Source organism: Protomyctophum parallelum (genome assembly GCF_964188405.1).
Source record: "Protomyctophum parallelum genome assembly, chromosome: 23".
Classification (NCBI taxonomy): domain Eukaryota; kingdom Metazoa; phylum Chordata; class Actinopteri; order Myctophiformes; family Myctophidae; genus Protomyctophum; species Protomyctophum parallelum.
In genome coordinates this window covers 20174964-20200486 of record NC_139715.1, presented here as the reverse complement: position 1 = coordinate 20200486, position 25523 = coordinate 20174964, and the positions used below count along the sequence as shown (strand labels likewise).

Genomic DNA, 25523 nt, shown 5'->3' with positions numbered 1-25523 from the left:
ATTTGTAGGTAGATAGACTAGATGCTGTACACATGATAACCACCACTAGATGGAGCCATTGGTCTACTTCTCACAGAAGGGAATGGCCACATGAAAACGAATTGTTCACAACAAAGCTTTAGTTTAAAACAAAGCATATTTTATAATTTTATTGAGGTTAATTGAACATGAATGCAAATGAAAATAAAACGTTTCTACTATCTGTCTCTATAAAGACAGTAGTAGTAGTAAGTAGAAACAGAAAAGTTTAGAATGTGTGTGTGTGTGTGTGTGTGTGTGTGTGTGTGTGTGTGTGTGTGTGTGTGTGTGTGTGTGTGTGTGTGTTGCACATGGTTTGTTGAACTCCCTCTGGTGTCTTCCACACACAGTTAACAGTTACTGTTACTGCTCGCAAACTGTTAATAAATACTTAAATGAATCAATCAATCAAAGAGTGTGTGTGTGTGTGTGTGTGTGTGTGTGTGTGTGTGTGTGTGTGTGTGTGTGTGTGTGTGTGTGTGTGTGTGTGTGTGTGTGTGTGTGTTGCACATGGTTTGTTGAACTCCCTCTGGTGTCTTCCACACACAGTTAACAGTTACAGTTACTGCTCACAAACTGTTAATAAATACTTAAATGAATCAATCAATCAAAGAGTGTGTGTGTGTGTGTGTGTGTGTGTGTGTGTGTGTGTGTGTGTGTGTGTGTGTGTGTGTGTGTGTGTGTGTGTGTGTGTGTGTGTGTGTGTGTGTGTGCGCGTGTGCGTTGTACCGGTAAGTAAAGTACATGCCTGCCTGCGTCTGTGTGTGATGTCATCAAGGTTGCGTGTCTGTCTGGTCTGCAAACACCTTGAAGACCTTAACAGGAGCCCTCGTACAAGGTTTCTTTGACTATGCATGCACCTATTGGTACCACAGCACCTCAAAGGCCCTTAAAACAAGGCTCCAGAGTCCAGACCTCCCTAAACAAACTGGTCAGGCTCCTACTTGGCCTCACCCCCCGAACCCACCTCACCCCTGCCCACTCTGACAGGCTGGGATGGCTTAGGGTCGACGACAGAGTACAACATCTTGCAATGGGTCTGGTCCACAAGATTCGATACACCACCAAGATACCCATGATGTACCTGTCTAAATACTTCCTTAATGTAAACGAAGTCCACACCCACAACACCAGAGGGAGTGCAACAAACCATGTACAACCCAGATTCGGCACAAACAAGGGAATAAATTATTTTCGCTCCTATGCCACCAAAATGTGGAACGCCCTACCAACAGTCATTAAGACATGTGAATCCCTTGACTCCTTCAAAACCGCTCTCAAAGGGCACCTACGGACGGCTGCAATTCGAAACTGGCCCCCGTAAAATCTGAATCCCCCCCACCCCCCCTTTTCCCCTCACTGTATGTTTCTTTTCCCTTTTTGCTTCCTATATGATGAATTCCTGTTCTGTTCTTTAACTATATAGAAGTGTCTATTTGTACGTCTCTAAATGTTTTGATGAATTGAACAAGGTGGACCCTGTTGTAAACAAGTGTAATGCTTAATTGGGTCGTCCACTCACAGTTAACAGTCTTTGTATTGAGTTTGTGCTTGAAATGTACTGTAATTCTGCAAACTGTTAAAAAATATTTCAATCAATCAATCAAACAAACATTACTCTGTGTGACACACACGCCAGTGCACTTGGTGGCGGTATGGCACTCTAACCTGGTTTACATTCCAAACAAAGTGTAAAGAACGACGATACCGGATACCACCACCATATCCGTTCCTACTTCCTTCTAGTGTGTTCTAGTTTTTTTTGGAAGTCGCATCTGTTTGGTTTTACAAACCACATTGTTGTTATCGTATCGTGTGCGTGTCCAGATCGTGACATTAGCAGCCAGACACTGCAGACAGCATCCATCACCATGGCGGATCCCAGGATACGGCAGATCAAGATAAAAACGGGCGTCGTCAGGCGGCTGGCCAAGGAGGAGCTGAGCTACATCAAGGAGGCCAAGCAGCAGGAGGACAAGATCGAGCGTATGGTAGCAGAAGGAGGAGACGAGGAGCAGATGTACGTGATCAAGAAGCAGAAGGAGGTGCTGCAGGAGTGTCGCATGATGGTGCCGGACTGTCGCCGGCGCTTGGCCGCGGCCCACGCGGATCTACTGCAGCTGCTGGAGACCGAGCAGGACCTGGCAGAGTGCGGGGAGTTCGTAGAGGCTAGGAGCATGCTGGACTCTGTGAAGATGGATGAATGAATGGATGGATCGATGTTCATGGCATGCGCTACTTAATTGATGTCCCATTCCGTTAGTTCACGGCACGCCCTGATTGGACAACATGGAGATGAAAATCCACGTGAATCTTCATGTATTTGTTTCTAGTTAGGCTGGACACACATGGGCCTAAATATAAACAAACTATTCAAAGTGAATATCATATATGCATTTCCAATTTGAGGCCTTCTACACGTGGATATGGCCAAAAAAATAGGCCATAAATGTTCAAAGTAAATCTGAATATATGCATTTATTTCCAGATTTGGGCCTTGTGTTTGCACAATGGATGGACACATGGAGATTATTCCTTATTTGTCATTAAATTAATGTGCACCTGGCTTTAACATTCTTCTGATCTTCTCCTATGAGTCCTATATGTTTACAATAGTCACAATAAACTTCTCCTATCCTCAAACTTTGTTTCAGTTCAATATTAAACTGCTTAAGTGCAATGTAGTGTACTGCAATGAATGTACTGCGTAGCAACCAAACCACTCAAAGACTGGGCGCCAGTGGGCGGAGACGGATGTTGTGATTGGATCGTTTGTTACCAAACAAACGAAACGTTTGTTACCAAACAAACGGCAGCAGCTGGTTTAAATGTTTTGTTTTTAAATTATATCGAGATATGTTGCTAGGATAAGCATGTCTACATTCATCCTTTGGGCAAAACGTACGTGTATACTGTCTGTAAACTAAAGATGGGTTTGAATGAACCATATAGCTATTAGCCTCGATACCCAGGTTTTAATTTCGTCTGCGCGCAGTGCGCGGAAAATGAAATGGGCTGCACTGGCCTAAACTAAAAGTGGGAGTCAACCCTTTCGCGTAGGCGTCGCTCCAAATGACGTGACGTCAGGGCTTTGAGCGGTGTGCACCCCTCAAAATAACACCGTAAGGAAATCATTACCAGTGGAACTTCAAACGAGGCTATGCGAGGCAAATGAGGAGAATGGCTGAAGAACCCACCACACCGTCTAAGAAAAAAACCAACGTGTGTCGACTCTGTGGAAATCACTCCACTCCGTGATAAAAAGTGTTAGAATGGTATACTCCAGCCAGAGTAATCTAGTATTTACTGTATTACTCTGACTCCAGCAACCAGTGGTTTCCGCTTCTGGTCGACACAATAACAGTGCTGCACGGGGGGGGGGGGGGGGGGGGGGGGGGGGGCACCGGGGCTGACGGACAGATCGGTGAACCAATCAGGGTGTGCGCAAATCTGCAGAAAGGTCTCGCGTTAGCTAGTGACAAGACGACGTTGGATCTCCGACCTGCGTTAGATGAGCGGAAATAAGCTACATCGTTTCCCGGAAACGCCATTCTGCGTTCAAAATAAAATGCATGTTAAAAACGATGCTATAATTATGTCGGCTGTTGGATGGTTGCAACTTGCAAGTCTAAAACACAAAAAGTATGTAAGAGTAACCTTGGATTTAAGACTCGTATGTATATTATCGTATGTTTGTTTGTCAAAATCGATAAAATACATCTGAGTGACTGTGTTGGGTTTAGATATTATAGTGTGAGTGTGTATTCGACCTTCACATTCCTTTTCGCAAGAACTACAATATTTACATTACAATTGTTATTCGTAAATAAAAAATAGATACCGTAATAGCCTATACAGTATACATAGATCTAATTTTGAAGTACGGCTACCCGGAAGTACGGGTTTTCTTGACACGACGCGCCTTAGGTCTGTCCCCCGTCCGACCGTCCCCTTGTCTGTCCACACACACACACACACACACACACACACAATGACAACAGTCCACTGAGATGAGGAAGCTGGCGCGTGAACTGCTCAAACAACCGTTTACTGTAGAGTAGAGATCGTCTGTGCTTCACTGCTTTGACCATATCCGTCTTGTGGATTTTACTGTAGCTGCCTGCGGTTGTTCGCTGTATAGCTGTGCGTGCGTGCGCGCGTGTGTGTGTGTGTGTGTGTGTGTGTATGTATGTATATGTATGTATGGTTTTAAATGTCTTGTCAAGCTAGACAACAAGCCACAATGTTGTCCAACGCGGTGCTGTTGCTGCTGGTGGGCATGGGCTGTGTGTGGGACCCCGCAGTGTCTGCACAGAGAACGTTATCTTACGTGACAGTGGTGAGTAAAAGGCTCGCTCTTTCTTAGAAAGAATGTAGAATGTAGAACTGTGTCTAATTTGTCAAAGCATGTCTGTTATTATTTCGTCTTAAGTAATTTCCCCTAAACATTTCGATCTAAATTCATGTAAAATATAAAGGCTTATTAAAAGTGGTCAGATAGATCCATCCAGGCCTTCACATGCTAAGCAGTAAACAACAAGTAAATGGAGGATACTTGTAATAATGAGAGGGATGTGGTAAGGCAGCGTGCATAGCTTTCTGGGCATAATCAACAGTCAGGTGACTGACTGTCACTGTCTTATGTGCTGACAGTGTAATAATAAAGCCATATGTTTTGGGAGGATCTTTGCTAAAGAATCTTGAAATCAGCAACTGGGTATGTGCAAATAGGAAACTTGTAGGTGGCTTGAGTTGACGTTATTGGAGTCTGCAGAACCTTTCAACCCATGTATGTGTTTTTATTTATGGCCTGTTTTCACCATCATTGAACAACACAACTGTTGGAAGCGGTTGCTGTTCACACAAGTGTCTGCACAAAATAGGGATGCTAGGGCTCAAGTGGTTAAAAATCTATATTCTGATAGTAATAATTGGTAACATCTATAGGGGTCTCCCTGTCTCTCCAGCTTTTTAGTATACAGAAAATACATTTTTAGTTGGGTACCAAACTACCAACCTAATCCAAATAGGAGATGAATGGAACTCAGTTCAACTCACTCATCAAAATTTTGTCTGCTAATTTTCTTGTTTGATCACTTCCAATTTCATTAGTTTATCCTGCATCATGTGGATGACACTCATTGGATGACATTGGCATTCCAACCTGAAAATGAATTTTCGGTTTACACAAGAGCCGGAGAGGGGAGAAGACCCCTGTTACTGAAGAAACACTTCAGTCTATATAGCAATACTAACAAAATAATATGACCTATATACATCCTAAGTCTCAAATGCAGACATAAGCTTTGAGCCAGGAGGGTAAGAACAGTCTAAACAAGGAATCAAGGTCACATCAGGCAACACATGTTAAGTGCAGTTGTGTTCAGATACAAGACTGAACTTGTTACTTTAGAGTTGTCGCTCAACGGCAACGGCATGAATGAATTATAAATAGGACAGCAAATATCAAGTAATTAAAGATATTCAGGAATTCAGGCAGTAATGCACACACTGTAGAGGCAAGTGAGGCCACTGTCACCTAAGTGCCTCCCTTTAGAAAAACACTGACCGAAAAAGAAAGAAAGACAGAGATCCCCGACAACAAATAGATACATGGGCTGCTCGGACACTATAGGGACTGGCAGCCAATCACCACCGCGCCCATTCAGCAGAGCGACCCTCGTCCTGCCATAGGATGCACATTTTGGCCTTTGTCTTTATGGGGTGGGGGTCTGGGCCATCACCTTTAGTCACCTGGCAAGGTTTTCCTGTGGACCCACCTTGCAATCAAAGAACGCAAGGGAGCAAAATTTGAGAGAGATTTAACTAACGGTCTGAACTACAATTCAGTTATAAGTTAACTAGCCTCAGAAACACAGACATTTTTTTTTCCAAGGGGAAAAAAAGAAATATATATATATATATATATATATATATTAAAAAAAATCCCCAGCAAAATGAGGTACTCACTGCATTGTTTGTTTAACTACTTCAACCTTATTTTATACTTTGGCTATTTGGAAATATAAGTTTGACCGGCAGCTGAAGTTGTGAGCTTGGTGATCTGGCAAATATCAGTGGAAATATCACATTTAAAAATAAAATAGAGAAAAGTGGACACAGTTATTTTGTTAAGCCTTTTTGAATGACAGCTGATTATCACCAGGGCACTAATGATGTGATATTGATCACATGTATGGTGTTCTGAGGTCACCCACTTGAACACTGTTTAGTGTGTTGGTTATAGAATGCACACTATCCAGGAGTGAAAGAGGGAACTATTTGCTGACGTTAGATGAAAACCTAGAAAGTAAGTCAGAAAGTAACCTTTTAAGCTGCATTTTCTCCTCACATACTTTATATATATATAAAAAAATTGACATTTGAGGGGCATTTACCTCACTACATTATACAACAGAGAAACAGGGAAGGGAACATGATCCGAGGCAAATTCCGAGTTGTTCTCAAACGGTGTGCCACCCATGAGCCAAGTCCAGGACAGGTGTTCCTTGGGATGATCCCAAAGGATTTTTCCTTTGAGATTGTATAATGTGCATCGAAAAACAAGAGATCAGAAAACAAAGCAAACAGCAACGAACATGTATTTTATTTACCTGGAAAGATGTTTTGTTCATACGTTTGTCCATCCATCTGTGATTAACTTCAATGCATTCCATCGGACGTCTGTCTCCAGTTTGCCCCTCAGATGGCGCATGCTAGGCATACAACGCTTCTGTCCTTTACACGGCCTCGGTTTTACCAACTTCGTGTTTTGTTTATGAGTAGCGTTGATTTGATCTAGTGGCTGGTGGAGAATGCTTTGCAACTAGGTGTGAGATTCATCTCATGGTCTCCTGTGACCCGAGGAGGCATGGGGACATTAGGTGATTAACAACCTTTAGCAAGGTGAATCATCGATAGCGATGTGGGGGACAGTGTAGAATTGAGTGTGTGTGTGTGTGTGTGTATATATATATATATATATATTGGTACTATTTTGTATAGACAATATATATATAGTACCCTATATATATATATATATATATATATATATATATATATATATATATATATTAGAGATGCGCCGATCGATCGGCCACCGATCATGATCGGCCGATCATGCCTGTATCGGATCGGATCGGATTCTCAAAATAAATCAAAAATGCCCGATCAAAACAGACAGTGGGACAGTGGCAAGTCTCCTTTAAGGGGGCGCCTGTTTTTGCAGCTCCGGTCGCTGTTGAGAGCTTGTAGATCCGTCTGTTTGTAGCGCAGCTGCGCAGCCAGGGAAAAAATAAGAAATAAGTTACGGGAGGCATACTATCATCCGACGGAGCAATGCTCCGAGGTGCGCTGCGGGTCGGGAGAGGGTTGCGGTTAGGTTTAGGTGTCTGCCCCGGGGGAGGTTAGGGTTAGGGTGAGGGAGGAGGTAGTTGTCGTTCGGACCAATGCTCCGTCGGATGAAAGTACTGCACTCATAAGTTACAGGTGGAGATGAAGTGAAGTTGGAACGGACAAGCAGATGCAAGCTATTAGCTTGGCTTGTTAGCTTGAAGCTAACATCACAACCACTGGGCAGACTACATGTTGCTGTGGTAGCCAAGTCTCCTACTCCCCGGAGAATTCTTGCCTCCCCGCGCCGTTGGAGGCTGGGAGTGCCGGGCATCGCGTCCTGCCTGTTTCTGCAGCGCAGTTCGCTACGCGTTGAGAGCTTGTAGATCTGTCTATTTTTGCAGCGCTGGTGTCGGGGTTCGTTCACGTTGTCAATAAAAATATTAATTAGATTAAAGGTGGAGATGAAGTTCAATCAGTGCTTAGATTACACGCTAATCTAAGCACTAAGCTAACGATCAGCGAGCCTATACAGTATACAAGTGCTAACACTAGCAGCCTGCTTTTTATTTTAGTCTGTACAGTGAAATGTTCAGTTGTCTGTGTCCGTGCACTGAACATGTACGGTATGTTATTATTATTATATTTTTGTATTTGATGAAAGAAGAAAGCTACAGTTTACTCTCCAAGTTGTCTCTAAGACAGTGGTTCCCAAACCTTTTCACGTCAAGGACCCCCAAATTGACACTGATCAGCCCACGGACCCCCATTTGAAAAGATATGCCAGGGACCCCCATAAGAAGATTGTAGCAGTGATTCTCAAATTTCTCCACCAGTTTAATTTCAAGGACCCCCAGTTTGACTACGAACCCCCATTTAATGCCACTTCTATCTCTGAGACCCCAATTTATATTGTAAAATCAATGTTAAGTGTTAACCCAAACGGGTCCATTTGGTTCCAAACTATCCTTTTAGCTGGGGACCCCCTGGAACTCCCTCAAGGACCCCTGGGGGTCCACGGACCCCACTTTGGGAACCACTGCATTTTGAGTCTCTACAGTTTACTCTGTAACCTCCAAGTTGTCTCTAAGAGAGTCTAGAGTGAAATATTGCACGTTGCCTCAGCTTGCAAAAAAACTTTCTCATCTCCTAATTTTTATACTTACAATGTCAATGATGTGTAAGAAGAGTACAGTAGAAAATACAGTAAGTATATATGCTACACAATGGAAAAAAATATGGATTTCACGACGCTGTGATCGGTATCGGCAATATCGGTATCGGCCTATACTGTTTCCAGTGATCGGTGATCGGCCCCAAAAAACCTGATCGGAGCATCTCTAATATATATATATATATATATATATATATATATATATATATATATATATTGCATTGGGTACAAGTATAGACCCTCACCAATGGTGATTGTCTATACTTGGTCCTTGGTCCCCTCACCATTTCCTTCTTCTACACCACATTCCTCCATTTATTTGTTGAAAATAGCTGACCTACACCAGCCCAGTGCCCACGCGTCATGAGTTTATAGATTATTGCAGCCATTATTGCTGAACGTTCCCCTATTTTTGCTGAATGTTTTGCCCGTTATGATGTGCACAGAATAGGGATAGTCGTAGGGTTCAAGTGGTTAACTGGCTTTCATATAGATATATATTTTTAAATGGCCGAAATGTATATAGGGCTGAAGTTGTTATGTGGGTATTTTTGTAATAAGTAAGTAACTAAAGTTTTCAAATGATTGTAGTGGAGACTAGTAGAAGTACAATATTTGTCTCCGAGATGTAGTGGAGTAGAAGTAAATTTACTGTAAAGTAAAGTAAAATCTCAAAATTGTACAGTACTTAAGTAAATGTACTCAGTTACTTTCCACCACTGGACCTACACTGTACTGTGTGTACTAGGATCTCTGTAGGCTATCTGTCCTCGCTGTCTTATCAGGCTCTATAAATGGAACATTGTGCAATGTAAGGCGAGCTGCTTTAAATGGATAATAACATTTGCATGTTATTCCAGATCATTTAACGTCTGCACTCCTGCGCAGAACGGAACACAGTATACTCGTCATGTCGTGTCTGATACTCAAACTCAGGCCTGCGGGTCAATTCTGGTCCGCAGTGGCTCAGGCGTAGAGTGGCCGGATGGGAACGTGAGGCTTCTAGTTCGATCCCGGGCTCCCCCAGAGTTAGGCCTCTTTTAGACGGCGACGATCTCCATATAACACGTCAAAGTCCCGTTGCGTTCTCATTTTTTCTTACCCTTTACACGAGAACGCACACGTTATGATATGATGTGCTATTATGCTATACTGTCGCTAGGTGGCGATAACGGGCTGCCAAATAGACAGGTCACCCACGTACAAGAAGAAGAAACCTTCACGCAAGCCTGCGCAACACGGCTCTGGGCGCGCCACGGGATGGTATATATTTTATAATACATTAGGCTACATAGACGCTGCTGCCGCGGCTGCCGTCTATCACAAGGCTTTTTATTTACATCATGGTTTTACATTCAATATCGCTGATGAGCAGCACTTTAGGCGAGGAGGGAGGCTTGTTCAGGAACTCCATTATATCATAATTATATGGCTCTGCATCAATGTAATAAACATATGCGCTGTGAGCCAACGTGAGCCATGATGCCATGTCAAGTTTTGCGGATTCACCGTTTTGCCTGTTTATATGGAGACCATAGGAAACGGCGTTCTGAAAGATTTCCACTCTGGGAGGTGGTTTCACTTCGTTGCGTTTTCACTTCCTGAGAACACGGTTCTCGTCTAAATGACAGCAGCAAACGATACTTTATTTTGACGTTTTATATGAACACCATCCTCGTGTAAATAGCACCTTAGTGTCAAAGTGTCCTTGAGCAAGACACTGAACCCCTAATTGCTCCCAATGTGCAGGTTGTTGCCTTGCATGGTTCCCTCCGCCATCAGTGTATGAATGTGTGTGTGAATGGGTGAACTCTATGTATAAAAGCGCTTTGGATAAAAGTGCTATATGCACCATTTACCATTTTATTTAATACTCAAACTTTTGACTGGCACGTCAATTAATCAATCAAAGCAGGGGTTTTCAACAAGTGGTCCATGGACCATTTAGTATCTCTATGGCCTTCGTCAGGTATATTCTATATACCTGACGATGGCCAGGTTTTTAGAGACACATTTGCTCTTCCTGGAGTTTCAAGCGATGTGTCTCCATGCGATCAACTGGCCCCTTGCCATTTTTGTAATTGGCCCTCAGGTTCACCTATGTCAGCCATATTGCTGGCCATTTTGCTTCTTTTCTTGACACTAAAAATATTCTTTGTTGCACCCCCCTCAGTTGTTCCGTCATGGTGACCGGTCACCAGTCAAAGCCTACCCCACTGACGAACACCAGGAGAGTGCCTGGCCACAAGGATTCGGACAACTCTCTCAGGTATACAGAAACAAGACGTGCGAGCATCTGCATACATTTAATTTCATATTAATTTACACAGGCAACCATTCACAGATCCCGTTTGGCTTGGGTCAATTCCTTTTCTCTTATGCGTAGGAGGGGATGAGGCAGCACTTTGAGCTTGGCCAGTTTCTCCGAAAGCGCTACGGCAGTTTCCTCAGTGCAGCCTACAATCGACATGAGGTATGGCATGCAAGGATGGACGGTGGACCTTTCTCACTGTTGTCTTCTATCCTTTCCTATTTCCACTCTCCAGCTTCACACAGCAATGCACCAAAACACAAGGTTACCTAATACCTTTGGCCAATGATTTTTATACCACATTGATTTACAGAGACAATGTCGGGCGCATGCGTTGGTCCGACGTACTTACAGTCCGACATGCAACAGTCTGACACATGCGTGGTTGATTAAGACTCACCCGTGGCTCCTGACATGTGTTGCCGGTTAAGACTCACCCATGGCTTCCCTGTGAGGTTTGGGGTAGGGTGTTGGACTAATGCCAGTCGGATTGTTAGTACACATGCTTCAGAACACATGCACCGACAATTTCAATGACGATGACTTTATTTATTCATCTACAGAAACATTTTAATGACTTAAAATGATCAACAAGATCGAGGTGAGTGCATTAAGATCGGGAAATCATTTTTAAATTTAGTGTCACTGTGCACTGCGAGCTTTTACATCTGCTATTTAAAAAAAAAATCCTAAGTGAATTTCTTACTTACTTAACTAATGATTTAGAAGGCATTTGTAGAATCGGCCTCAAGTCTTAATGGATTAAAGTTCAAAACTCATCCTTCTGTCCTCAGATTTCGGTTCGCAGTACCGACTACGATCGCACCCTGATGAGCGCAGAATCCAACCTGGCAGGTCTGAACCCTGTTGTTCACGTCTTTCATCATCTTTCTCCTCGTCCGTCCTTCTCTTCTTTTATAACTTTGTTTTGTCTCACTGTTACATTATCTTCATTTTATATATATTTTGTATATTATCATCATAATCTCTTAGGACTGTATCCGCCCAGCGGCAGGCAGGTCTTCAATCCGGACTTGGAGTGGCAGCCGATACCTGTACACACAGTACCGCAAGACCAAGAGAGGGTAGGGGGGGTGTGTGTGTGTCGCATGTACAATAGTCAATAGTGTTGTGAATGTTCTATCTTTCATTATATTATTGTATATATATAATATTATACCTTGGTTAGTTTCTACCTTGCATTTGGCTGAGAGTCATTTCTAATGAGTGCCACGGCCAGTTACTCCAGATAACAGCACTCCAGACACATTTGCATGCCTTGTTGTTTACCTTAACAGTAACCTAGTAACAGCCGCCAACTGTGGTAACATAGCAGTTGTAGTTCCTATCGCTTTGCAACAAATACTACACTTGAGGAAGGGCAAGACTATTGGATGGACAGAAGGAATAAAGCACTGGAGCATCTTGGTCGGGTAATGGGCTCTATGCATAGTGCATACGCGCCATTTTGTTAAGAACTTGGTTGGGCCCCTTCCCTACTTCACATGGTGTTACCGATGATACTAATGAAGTCTCTGTTCCATTCTGGGAAGCAGAGTCAGGTTGTTGCTATTGAGCATGTTGGCATACTGGAAACACTCTGCTACACAAGTGGGTCTCAAAGTGTCCTTGAGTGGGTTCCAAATGTGTTATGGGGGGGTCCTTGAAATTAAAAAGTTTGAGAACCACTGCACTAAATGGAACAGAGTTAGTATAATCAGTAACACCTGTGAAGGAAGTAGGGCAGCGGCCCGGAAGTAGGAAGAGTTATTCTGTATGCATAGAGCCTATTGTCTTTATTTTATTTACAAAGGTGCTAACTGTGTATGTGCAGAAGAGTACATCTTTATCAGAGTCATGGTATAGTATGGTATGGTAACACATTTGAAGAGTTGAAGAAATGTTCTACAGATGTACGGTGCTATGCAAAAATAAAGTTTTGACTATCACCTCTTTTGGCTAAAGGGACTACTCTCTGTATAGCTCTCTCTCTCTGGTTCTTTCTGGCCATTTGTCTCTGTCATCTGTATGCGTCTCTCGTCATCTCTCTCTCCAGTTGCTGTCCTTCCCGATGGGAAAGTGTCCCCGATACAAGCAGCTAATGAATGAAACAGAGCACTCGGAGGAGTTCCTCAATATGACTAACACCTACAAGGTTCTCCTCTCCTTTTCCCTTGAATTCTTTTTTAGATCAGCCGAAGCTGAAGCAGAAATTAAATTATTTCCAGATTTTTCTGTGAATTGGAAATTCTCTTTGGTTTCTATATTTTTGATGCTGTTTTCTTACCTAGTATGGCGTCCTTATTAATCTGAGGGATAACAGCACTCACAGAACCGTCATTCATTTCTTCTTCGTGCACTTGTCTTTTAGAGAGTATACAGTAGTGGCAAGCACAGCATACATACGTTGTTCTGTATGCTGCTGTGTCAACAAAATAAAAGTGCCTGATGGACATTTCCGCGAATGCTGGTAATTCCTCAGACTGGAAAAATCTGTTTTCTAGACCGAGCACCCCGTAACGCACGACTAGAAGAAACGTGAGCAGTGCATCCTCTTTTAAAGTAGTGTTGATTTTAACAGCAATTTTTGTTTTAGTCATATAGTCTTTTGAATAGAATAAAATAAAAAATGTAGTCACATTTTAGTCATCTGAAATGTTTTAGTGTTGTTCTAGGTAGTCAACGTTTTATTTAGTATTTATTTTGTTTTCCTCTTGTCATAGTTTTAGTCGACGAAATCAACAATGCAGTTTTAAGTTAACATTGTCCCTTTTCTCAGGACTTCATAGAGATGGTGAAGAATAACACAGGGCTGAAAAATGCGACCGTGGAGTCCGTGTGGAGTGTGTACGACACGCTCTTCTGTGAGGTGAGGAGGACACACATTTGCGCACCACGCACACATGACACACTTTGAGAGACGCATAAAACGTACAACAATGTGTTTGTATGTGAAGACATGCACAAGACCGTGTATATCTAAAACCGTTACTTTTCAGAAAATCGATAAGAATCGATCCAATTTAGTCATGTTAAATACCTTTCCTTGGTTAAACATTTATATAACCCACAGAAAGACATTTTCTAAAACGCAAATGTCGAAAAGGGCAGATCTGCAAGCTCACAATGCAATCACATTGTAACGCATTGTGATCTTTTAGATTGCATAAAAAGATGAATATGGAGATTCAAGTAGTACTGCAGTCGTAGACTGCCAGACATCTGTTTGATGACAGCCGGAGAGTAGCGCTTTGAAAACAAGGAAGTGAAAGAAACCAACCTGTTCCTTAAATAAATGTACAGTTTATCTTGACAGAGAGGATCACATTTAGCTTCGTACGCACGTGCAGTTTTAAATGGAATTGACCAGATCCTGTCCTCTAAGCTGTCTTTTAAGTAATTATATAATATCTACTTGTTCTTAACGTGGCTTTGGAATCTATAGGATGGTCTGTGTTTATTTAATTATTTTAGAAATGGTATGATTCTAAAGACTCCCCACGAGTTTGTCTTTTGAAGTGGTACTCCAGTTTCCTAATAGTTTAAGCAACACATATTCTTTACCTTGCTGAACACTATCTACAATTTAAAATGTACAAATTAGGCATTTAAAGAGACACTCTTATACAGAGCGGTTTACAATAAGCAAGGTAAACACAAACATCAAACACAGAGTGACGGTGTAGTTCCTCAGTAAATTAGGGTCACAGGTAAACCAAAACTAGGATCAGTTTAAACAATATACTATCAAAAATAATCTGCACATTGAAACTAATAGCAGCTAAAAGGTGAATCTAGCATCGATCTAAACAACATGCTAATCTAATCAAACACTGTCTGTCCTTGGGTGCACCCAGTGACCCAGGCAATATTTTATATTGTATAGCCTTTGGTGTAAATTGGTTTACATGTGGGTGGGTGTAAAATGCAGAGAATGCTGTTCCAGCATACTTCCTTAATGAGTTCATTGGTGGTCAGTGGAACAAGTCAAGTGGAAGTGGAACTCACACTCTGGTGGGAAAAACGTAATGGCTTATATTTGTTATATGCATCTATTCTGGGCATGTCATAATGGGTGAAAATGGAAAAGCCGACCTACAAGCTCAAACCACATAGTAAGGCCGTCGATGTACATACATTTGTTAGCTTGTACATAAATTCATCAATTTCCATTTTCACCATTTATGTACAATGAAGTATTTCAGAGTTTTAACTAAGGTGACCTTCACACCAGAAAGCTTTACTATGATTAAAACGAATCCTGCTGCACATTGTCGGAAAGTGTGCTTCGTTTGGCAGGTGTGAAGCCTAATGTGCATCAAAGAACCGCATTCTACTCAGCCTAAAAACGGGGGTTTCGCTTCGCTTTAAAACGCAGCAGAGTGCGGATCACTGCAGGTGTGAATGCAATCGCATTAAACATATGGGAGTGAATGTACCAATGTGGGATGAATAAGTTGGTATTTGGCACACGAGAAGGAAAGAGAAGGCATTATTACGCAACGACGCATAAAGATGACCCGTGACCACACGTCGTTAGTGTTGGTCTAGGTAGTCAACGTTTTATTTAGTATTTATTTCGTTTTCCTCTTGAACAGCATTCTCTGTTCCTCTTGGCTTATATGCTGAAGGTTACACATACGAACAATGCAGTGTACAGGATATATAGCAAGAGAATGGAGGCGATTAGGTTCCATCGCACATTTGCACAATGTTGCAGGTTGCATAAAGTGTTTGCACTCCTGGACCGGGAATCATAACGGGCGGCTCCGCTGATCTGGAGTCAGATAAAAATGTGTGTTTGTGTAGAGTAGGCTACTCCTAGTAACCTACCAGGTTTATTTAATGTAGGTAGGCTTTAGTAGGCTAGCCGCTACTTTATAAATGTTTAAAACAAGTTAGTAAAGTTGTAGAAGACATCCGTTATTGCGCACGCACGCACACACGTCCAGTCCCTGACGATACACACTGCAACCACGTTACCATCACTTTACGTCCTAAAGTCCTAACTATCACTCAAAGTATATATATCTTTAACACATATATATTTCACTGTGTAGTTTATGAATTGATAATTCATAAGGTCCCTGCTGCGTTTCCAATTGCTGCGGTTATAGGCTACAGCGCAGTGTGAAGTCAAACCGTAGCAAATTAAATATGCAAGAATCCCAACTTCTCCGCCCATTCGCATCAAGTCTACCGAAGTATTAGGTGGGAATATGACCTAAGTAGCCAGGATATGTCACCCAACAAGGTTGGTGTTTTTGGGAGACCAACCTAGATGTGGATGACGTGTTCAGGTCATGTCAGACCAGCCTAACCTGATCTAGTGTGATCTTTTCTGCAGATCAGTACAGTACAGTTATTTGTAAGTAGTAGTGTGTTTTGTACTGACCTATTAATAATTGCTTCATTTCTTTATTTGTCTCAAGACCAATATAGATGCATTGATGTATAGATATGTATTATTTGAATTTTCATTTCTTTATTTGTCTCAAGACCAATATAGATGCATTGATGTATAGATATGTATTATTTGAATTTTCATTTCTTTATTTGTCTCAAGACCAATATAGATGCATTGATGTATAGATTTATGTTGGAGTTCTGTCTTCATAAAGGAAACTAATTTACAACTTTCGGCTTATCTATTAAAGGAGAATTCCATGCTAGAAGGCATTCTTGCCTTTATTTGTAGTTGTTACGTCCCCACCAAAGAGGTCCAGGTGTCACTCAAAATTATTTGTATATATCCTCCTATTATCCTCTCCTCTCTCTTCATAATGTAAATAATATCCCAAGCGGCACACTTTACTACTTATTTCGATGGAAATAAGCGAATTAGCATATAGCCTCATTCAATTAGCATTCAATGCAATGCAATTCATTGAGGGCTTATGGTAGGGGAAATAGCCAATAAGGAGTTTTTGCACAAAAAAACACCTGGACCTCTTTGGTGGGGACGTAACAACTACTAAGAAAGGTAAGAAAGCATTCTAGCATGGAATTCTCCTTTAATTTGTGTTCGATCCATGTGTCTAGGTGAGACATGACCTGCTTTGACACCAAATAAATGTCTCAATAGAAGAGCAAGGAGACAAAATACAAGCACCCCAATTGTATTAGTTATGCAAGCGATAATGTAGGACGCGGCGGTAGTTAATGAAATATAATTCCCTTCAGGATGATTAAAAGTCTCAGTGTTTAAACATTCTGTCGGTCATTATTTTAGCCGCTTATTACACGGCCACTTTATTAATAAATTAATAAATTGACCCCAGATAACAACAAAGTTTTGTTGTAAGGTATTTCCTTGCTTACGGTAATGATTTTACTTAATGTAACAGAGTAATTATACATTGCAGTATTGATACTTTTATTTAAAACAATTGAGTACTTTTCCCACCACTGCAGATACTTAGCAGGTGGTATATATGGAGGAAGGCAGACTTTCTGTCTAGGGTCAAGGCAGAGGAATTTAGCAACAACACACGATTGAGCACACCATTTGAGGTGAAAGTAAACCCAGATGAGATCAGTTTACTTCCAGCGTTCTGTAAAAGTTCCAACGTAAACGCTTTTACGATTTTGAAAAAATAATCGTAGTCTTCATAAATTGAGTGATCACATCATAACATTATGTGTACAAATGTTTACTCAAAAGGGCACGTGGAGAGATGTCTTGTCATTTGTTATTTATTGTCTTCGATTTGGGATCATTTGAACTTTTCCTGTTTGCGTGTTTGTTTTGTATGTGCATGAATGTGTCTCTGTAGTCGCGCCACAACCTGACGGCTCCCGATTGGGTTACTCCTGACGTCATGGAGACGTTGAGGATACTGAAAGACTTTGGCTTTCAGGTAAGGACACGAGAGGTCACAGAGGTCATCACATTAGGCCAGGGGTTCTCAAAGTGGGGTCCGGGGGTCCTTGAGGGGCCCCCCTAGCAAAATAAACAATTTTAACACTTAAGCCCCGGCGGTTTCTTTTTTTCCCTATATGCACAAATATTGGGTCGACCCCACTCAGCATGAAATATTTGCAAAATGGCCAATGCCAAATGCATTTTGTACTCTACTATGATGTGTTATACGTTAGTATACTGTATAAGTAAGTAGGTCGGAGTGGTTTATTGTAGTAGTTTATTGACAAGTACGTCTATATCCCCTTTACAATGTATACTAGACCCCTTGTAGATGGATTGCTGAGGTGAAGCGCAACACCTACCGTCAGCTCCCAGTACTTATGTCCAGTCTAGTTACCAACACCGTTACGCATACGCTGAGTGTGTTGCTATTTATTCTGTCCACTTATCTTTTTTAGCAATGTTAAGATGGTAACGCGAGAAATAATGTTTCCCCCTTTCATCAGGTCATGTTTGGAGTCTACAAGGCACAAGAGAAGAGCAGACTGCAGGGAGGTAGGTCACCGTCGGCTTTGTTTAGAACATCATATAGTAAATGCACCTCATTGCCACCTATATTAGTTGACTGGGTCCCCCAGGGGTCTACCACTATTTTTTTTATTTTTTTTACCATTTTGAAAAACATTTTTGATTACCGATCTACATCGACATGTTAACTTGTGAGCTTGTATATTGGCTATTTTGACTATTCAAAAATGTGTATCAAAATCGTAAAAGAAAAAAAAGGCAAAGATGTTTAGGGATAAGGGGTTTAGCATGGACGAAAATAGAGCCCTCTCAGACACAAAACTTGGAATATTTTGTTAGTGTTGTCCACAAGTCCATGCTGTATTGATGTAGGTACCATAAGAGAGATAACAGGCAAACGTTGAACAAAATAACAATTCTTCTACATTCTCTAATTGTGTAGAGACAGGGAAATGTGAGACATGTGGTTAAAGCCCTCCATCAGCCAGTTTTACTTCACGCTTTCTGTGTTTTTCCACCACTCATTCATTCTCTCACCGTGATGAGTTTAAGGTTGTGGTTTGACATTGACCGACAGGTCAGGTCAGTGGTCACTATGGCAATAAGACACTGACAGACTAGGCTGCTTCTCACAATTGTGTAGTAAATGGGAGTGCACCCTTTTTTGAGTGGTGCAACCACTCCAAGGAACAGCAATGTCCGTGTCCACTGACCACCTATGTGTTCACCTATGTATCCGTGTGTTCACCTGTGTTGGTTAATGAGCACGTATAATGAGTACCAGTAGGGGCGCTGTTGTGCCAGAACAGAGAGAGGGATAGTGCTGCACTGTTGCCTGCTAATGAGAGAGAGAGGGGGGGGGGGGGGGGAATTGCACCACTCAGTTCTCCGTTCACCCCTTTTCTCCACAATTTAGTCGTTATGCCAATTGATTCCTACCCACACACATTTATGTGTATTGTCACTTCTGTTGTACGTACCCTACTGACTCAACTGCCAGTAAGGAGCCCCCACCGGGAGGACGTAGAGCCTTCGTCCTACTCCTCCCGCCCAACACTCCCCACCGAGTACTATGTTTAGTGACAAATGCCCAGCTTCCCTCCCCCGAACACGGGCCAATTGTGTTCATATAGACGCTTGACAAAGCCGTAATGCAGTGCACCGCAGTGGATTTGAAAGGCCCCTTTTTCTTTTGTCAAAAATGCTCCGTAGTGTCTGTGGAATCAATGCGTCGCGTACCACAGGTTAGGACTGGGAACATTAAACGTGTGGAAAAACACTACGCTCCAAATAACAGCAGGCAGTTTTGCACATCATATACAGCAGTGGTTACCAAACGTTTTAGCTCAAGATCCAAAAAGGAAATTAGAAGTTTTCCCGGGACCCGGGATCGGCAGTTCGGTAGTTCTTAAACATTTGTTTCATAATTTCTTCATGAAATTACTGAAAAAAGAAAAGATGATACGTAGCTTGCGGAGTTAGTTCAGTCAGATATACTCGCAAGACCCACATGTCATTCGCTGACGTGGCAATCAGCTGACCAATTGGGTGGGGTATTTAAGATCTATGTCCCTGCTCTTAATGGTTCATGATGGTTGTATAATTGTGCCGAGCAGGGAGAAAAATGTAGCAGAGCCGAACGGCAAGATAAAATGTTATATTCACACTATTCACTATTCTCATTCTATAATAAATATTTGTTCAATCTATTCGTGAGTTATCTGAGTTTGGATTATTTTCTATTCACAAAAAATGTGTCCGAGACCCACACATGGGTCCCGACCCACTGTTTGGGATACAGTAATTGGCTTTAGGTAACCCCCACACACACACACCTATACAGAGGACTGAGCAACATGTGATTGTGAAATCAATCATATTTATAGCCAGAAAGAAAGCCTACTGTACAAAACACTGGTTTGAACTGAACTGGGTCATGTTTACACTGTATCTGTACTCACTCTCCCACACTGCGATCCTCATTCATTCTGCTCATGATGACACCTACTACCGAAAAATCACGACAGTGAGTCATACGGTTTGTGCAGCAACTTTGCAGCTGTATGAAAAGCGTGAATTATGCTCTTTCTATGTGCAAAGTGTTAAAATGCATAAAATGCATAAAATCCACCGTAGATATGTCATGAGCTACTTCCTGTCAAGAAAAGTGTTGTTTGGAATTGCTCTTTCTCAATGGCCCTGCCTAACACCTGTTTTGAATTTGCATATAATGCGGGAGGCAGCATGAGGTTGCTTTACTGAAAACAAGCACTTGAAGTTGCTCATAACATATCTACAGTGGATTTCTATGAGACAAATACTTTGCAGATAGAAAGAGGATAATTCACACTAGATCTGCTATTTTTGGGGCGTGTGCGAGTCAGCACGCAACCAAGTATAAATCGGGCTGATTCAAGCAGGATACAAGTTCCTTGTATCTGTCACCTGTTACCCACACAACTCAGGGTTTGTCTTTCTGTTCATCTCTTATTTTCTGTTCCTCTTCTCTCTCTCTCTCTCTCTCTCTCTCTCTCTCAGGTGTCCTGTTAGGAGAGATAGTGAAGAACCTCTCCAAGATGGCCGCCCCTGACCCAAAACAGCGTCTCAGGATGATGATGCTCTCTGCGGTGAGATTATAGTGATGATGATGATTATAGCACTAGTACTACTGTCACTATAGCTACTGAAGACAATAATCTGAATAGGAATCTGTAATCCTGTAAATACGATAACTACTGTAATCATGATTCACTACCTATTATTACTACTACTACTCTGTCTCCTACAGATGCAACATTGTAACTATGGACCTTTTATAGACTAACACTAAAATAAACAATGCAAAACTAACTCAAACTAAAAGAGCAAAACTAAATAGAATTGCATGTAAAGATAGAATTGCATGTAGTCCGTTGGTGTGTGAGTTGGTAAATGGGCGACTCGTTTGGTATTGGTGTAACTTACTGTACTGTGTGTTTCTCAGCACGACACCACGGTAGCAGCCCTCCAGGCCAGTCTGAGTGTGTTCAACGGCAGACAGCCTCCCTACGCCTCCTGTCACATTATTGAGCTCTACAGGGACCACAACGGGTAACATGCACATTACACACACACACACACACACACAATTTGTGAGCTTGTACATTTGCTATTTCCACTGTTTGTTGAACAACAAAGTATATCGTTCATTCAACACATTTTATTGATGTGGAAATACAAGCATATCATACTCATGGATTTAAGTTCTCAGTCGCCACTACGTCATTGGGATTCCACAGCAGCCATACTGTATGTCTTCCGTAGAAGCATCTCTTGTACTAAAAAGTGCCGATCTACAAGCTCACAACAGTGTTGTGAGCATGTTATTAGTAGTTATAAGATTAAAGAGTATTTGAAGTGGTCAAACTAGAAATAGAAAAGATGTTCAGAAGGTCCATGACCTGACGAAGATGTAACTGAAACATCAAAACGTTGTCGCTTTATTATGTAGATCTAATTTACGAAGTAGCAAGCGAGTGTGTGTGAGCGCACACACACACACACACACACACACACACTGAGAAGAACACGTCTGTCTGCACACAGGGATATCATTCAAGCACACAGGAAACATGCATTTAAACTTTAAAGACATGATTTGATTTCCATTAATTTGATTCATTATACCCACCTGTTTTTTCTGCCTCGTTCTGTGCAGCAACGCGTCGGTGTCCATGTTCTATCGCAACGACAGCACAGTGGCCGACGCATACCCGCTGGCTCTCCCGGGCTGCGACCTGGACTGCCCCCTGGAGGACTTTGTCCGAATTACACGTCCCTTCATACCGGATGACTGGGCCAAGGAGTGTCAAGTGCCATCCAACTTCATTGGAGACAACGGTGAGAAACACACACACACACACACACACACACACACACACACACACACACACACACAAACACTAGGGACGAGAGTGTGTGTACCACTGCCAGTAGTGTTGATTTTTGACAGCACATTTTGATTTAGTTTTAGTCATAGTCTTTTGAATAGAATTTAATTTAGTTTTAGTCATATTTTAGTCACCTGAAATGCTTTAGTGTGTTAGTCTAGCTTTAGCTTGAGATTTTAGTCGACTAAATCTACAGTTGATTTTGTCGACTAAAATGTGTTTTGGCGGGCCTCGTAGTGCCTGATTTCACACTTGGTTGCACTCTGAAAATAACAGATCTACAAGCTCACAACGCATCGCGCTGCATGTGACGTGTCAAACTAGGGGGTTTTCATGATTTTGAATCCATACCAAGCATTAGTTTAGCAAACCTTGTATGTCCAAAGCCGTTCCTTTTTTATTTATTATTTTAAATGTTCACTCCTTTAGTTTGACAGTCTTGTAGGGCTGTGGTTTTCTTTTCATGCCAGGGTCCAATATTTATTGGGCATTTGAGCCACGGACTACCATTTGATAAGATTTAGCCTCTCAGACCCAAAACGTAGAATATTTTGTTGTCGTTGGACAGGATTTTGTCCACAATGTTCTACCATAGGAGAGACAAACGACCAAAATAACAATTCTTCTACATTCTCAGTCCAGAGCGAAAACAAAACCCCAACTCTCGTTCATTTAGCTGGGGACCACCTGGAACCTCCTTAAGGACCACTGGTTGAAAACCACTGTTGTTGGGCATTCATCTTTAAAACAGTTGAACTATCCATCATTCTTTAAAGATATTTTTGGGGGCTTTTTGCCTTTATTGATTAACAATAGTTTGACAGGAAAGGGGGAGAGAAAAGGGTGACGTGAATAGGTTTTCAATGTAATGAGCCCCGGGATGCAGGGATGGTCTTTTAGATGAGTCCCAGTTAAGAGTCCCACTTCAACGACGTTAGGAGTCATATTTTGCCATTTTTACAAATTGCAGCATTGAACTCCCATTTCATTTGATATGGTTATATTCATGTAGAAAACTAAAGCTATCAAAATAAACTAGAATAAAAAACAGTACAGTAGTGCATCCCGTGGATGCAGAGGTTGTTGTTTTCTTGCGTCCCTAACTATAAACTATAAACTGCGTTTTGGGATGCAAAATGCACCCTATTTTAATCTCTGGAAGACACACAGTAAAGGTTGTCTGGATTGGGACTCAAACCCGCTGTCAGGCTGGATTACCAGCCTAGGTGCCTGGACTGCTTGGCTGGCCCAGGCCGCTATCCATCATTCTCATCTTGTGTCTCCCTCTAGAGGTGATCATCGGTCTGGCGGTGTCTGGCTCCATCCTCTTCATCCTGGTCATCCTCCTCTTCGTGCTGCTCCACCGGCAGGTGGAGCCGCTCGGCAGCCGCGGCTACCGCCACGTCGACAATGGGGAGGAGTTTAGCTCCTGACAGACGTGCAAGCTCCTCCCACATCGAGGCCTATGCCACGCCTCCTCCGGGGACGACGACTACGACAGCAGCAGCAGCGACGAGGCCTTGAACTTTAGAAACTCTGACCTTTTGACCTCTGGGGTGTGAGGCCCGCCTGAGGGGGTAAGACACCAAAAGGGGTTCCCGCCCAGAATGGGTTAATAGGGGACCCAGAGTCCCGGCATTGACATGAAAAGCTTCTGCATCGGTTGCGTCCGGGAGGAAAGGTTTTTTTTTTTCTTTTTCTTTTTTTTAACTAAAGATTGAAGAAATAAAATTTAAGGAAGGATTTCAGTAATATGCACCTCCTTTTTAAAACGTCAAATTAAAAAAACTTTGAAAATAGAATCAATTCTTAAGATATTGATGTCATCACAGCAGAGGGATGTCATGGGCGGGACCAGCACTCGGAGCAGACCTTGGACGGGCAACACACATGATATATTTAATTCAAACAATTTCAGGTCGAAATTGGACTGAATATTTTCTCCATCTGTTTACTATTAATGATCTCCCTCGGATACGTCTGACATCTACTACTCAAAGAAAAGGAGACTGGTTGTCTAAGACCAGCACCAGCCTTAAAAGGATAGTTCACAATTTTTGAACTTAAGTTGTATGACATTCTTGCCATTAATATAGTGGTTGCAACTGTATTCATTGATTGGTCCCGTGGTGGGAGTTCTGCTCTGGTTTTGGTGAATATTAACTAGTTCCGGTCATTTTGTGGGGGGTAACTGGGGCCACGCATTAAAAGTAAATGAATCCACAAAACTAGCATCATTTGTATTGTTGACCTATTTCGAAAAGATTGTGAACTATCCCTTTAAACTGAGAGTTTAAAACAAGTTTTTTTTGTACAATATCCAAAATCACAGACAATATCCAGTCTAATATCATGATATGGATATATTGACACTTGTGATCGTGACTATCATCCGATTCCGATCATTTGATTTTGAGTATCTGCCAATACTGATTTTTCCCGATCCTAATTCCTATATTTATATTTTATGCCACTTCACAATAGTACAATATGCTAAATCACAGACAATATCCAGTCTAATATCATGATATGGATATAATATTGATACTAGGGATGTCCAGATCACGTCTTTTCTTTCCTACAGTTTGCTATAGTTTGAAAATGACCACGATCACGTGATCACATCTAGACAACCCTAGTTCAGGGTAACTGGCAACAGAAGACAAAGGAAGATGTGCCTAGAATGATCCTGGGCAGTGTTGGAGGGTCACAATGAAGTCTTGGAATAAAAGAACAGCATTTCAGAACCAATGCAGGTCTGTCATGTTGGGACGTATCAGGTCTGTCATGTTGGGACGTATCAGGTCTGTCATGTTGGGACGTATCAGGTCTGTCATGTTGGTACGGTATCAGTTCTGTCATGTTGGGACGTATCAGGTCTGTCATGTTGGTACGGTATCAGGTCTGTCATGTTGGTACGGTATCAGTTCTGTCATGTTGGTACGGTATCAGGTCTGTCATGTTGGGACGTATCAGTTCTGTCATGTTGGTACGGTATCAGGTCTGTCATGTTGGTACGGTATCAGGTCTGTCATGTTGGGACGTATCAGGTCTGTCATGTTGGGACGTATCAGGTCTGTCATGTTGGGACGTATCAGGTCTGTCATGTTGGTACGGTATCAGGTCTGTCATGTTGGGACGTATCAGGTCTGTCATGTTGGTACGGTATCAGGTCTGTCATGTTGGGACGTATCAGGTCTGTCATGTTGGGACGTATCAGGTCTGTCATGTTGGTACGGTATCAGGTCTGTCATGTTGGGACGTATCAGGTCTGTCATGTTGGGACGTATCAGGTCTGTCATGTTGGGACGTATCAGGTCTGTCATGTTGGGACGTATCAGGTCTGTCATGTTGGGACGTATCAGG

General features: G+C 42.1%; 2 protein-coding genes across 2 annotated transcripts; both read left to right on the top strand.

Annotated features, from left to right (window-relative positions):
• Nucleotides 1-1727: 1727 nt before the first annotated feature.
• Nucleotides 1728-2660, top strand: LOC310854207 (tubulin-specific chaperone A-like). The gene has a single exon (XM_083758753.1). The coding sequence runs from the start codon at nucleotides 1890-1892 to the stop codon at nucleotides 2223-2225; it is 336 nt and encodes a 111-aa protein (XP_083614879.1). The 5' UTR covers nucleotides 1728-1889; the 3' UTR covers nucleotides 2226-2660.
• A 1285-nt stretch (nucleotides 2661-3945) lies between these two features.
• Nucleotides 3946-24861, top strand: acp2 (acid phosphatase 2, lysosomal). Its single transcript, XM_083758537.1, has 13 exons — nucleotides 3946-4357; nucleotides 10698-10793; nucleotides 10911-10997; nucleotides 11630-11690; nucleotides 11829-11920; nucleotides 12892-12990; nucleotides 13615-13704; nucleotides 17612-17695; nucleotides 18207-18255; nucleotides 20767-20855; nucleotides 21212-21318; nucleotides 21926-22107; nucleotides 23448-24861. The coding sequence occupies exons 1-13, from the start codon at nucleotides 4232-4234 to the stop codon at nucleotides 23588-23590; spliced, it is 1305 nt and encodes a 434-aa protein (XP_083614663.1). The 5' UTR covers nucleotides 3946-4231; the 3' UTR covers nucleotides 23591-24861.
• The last annotated feature ends 662 nt before the right edge of the window (nucleotides 24862-25523 follow it).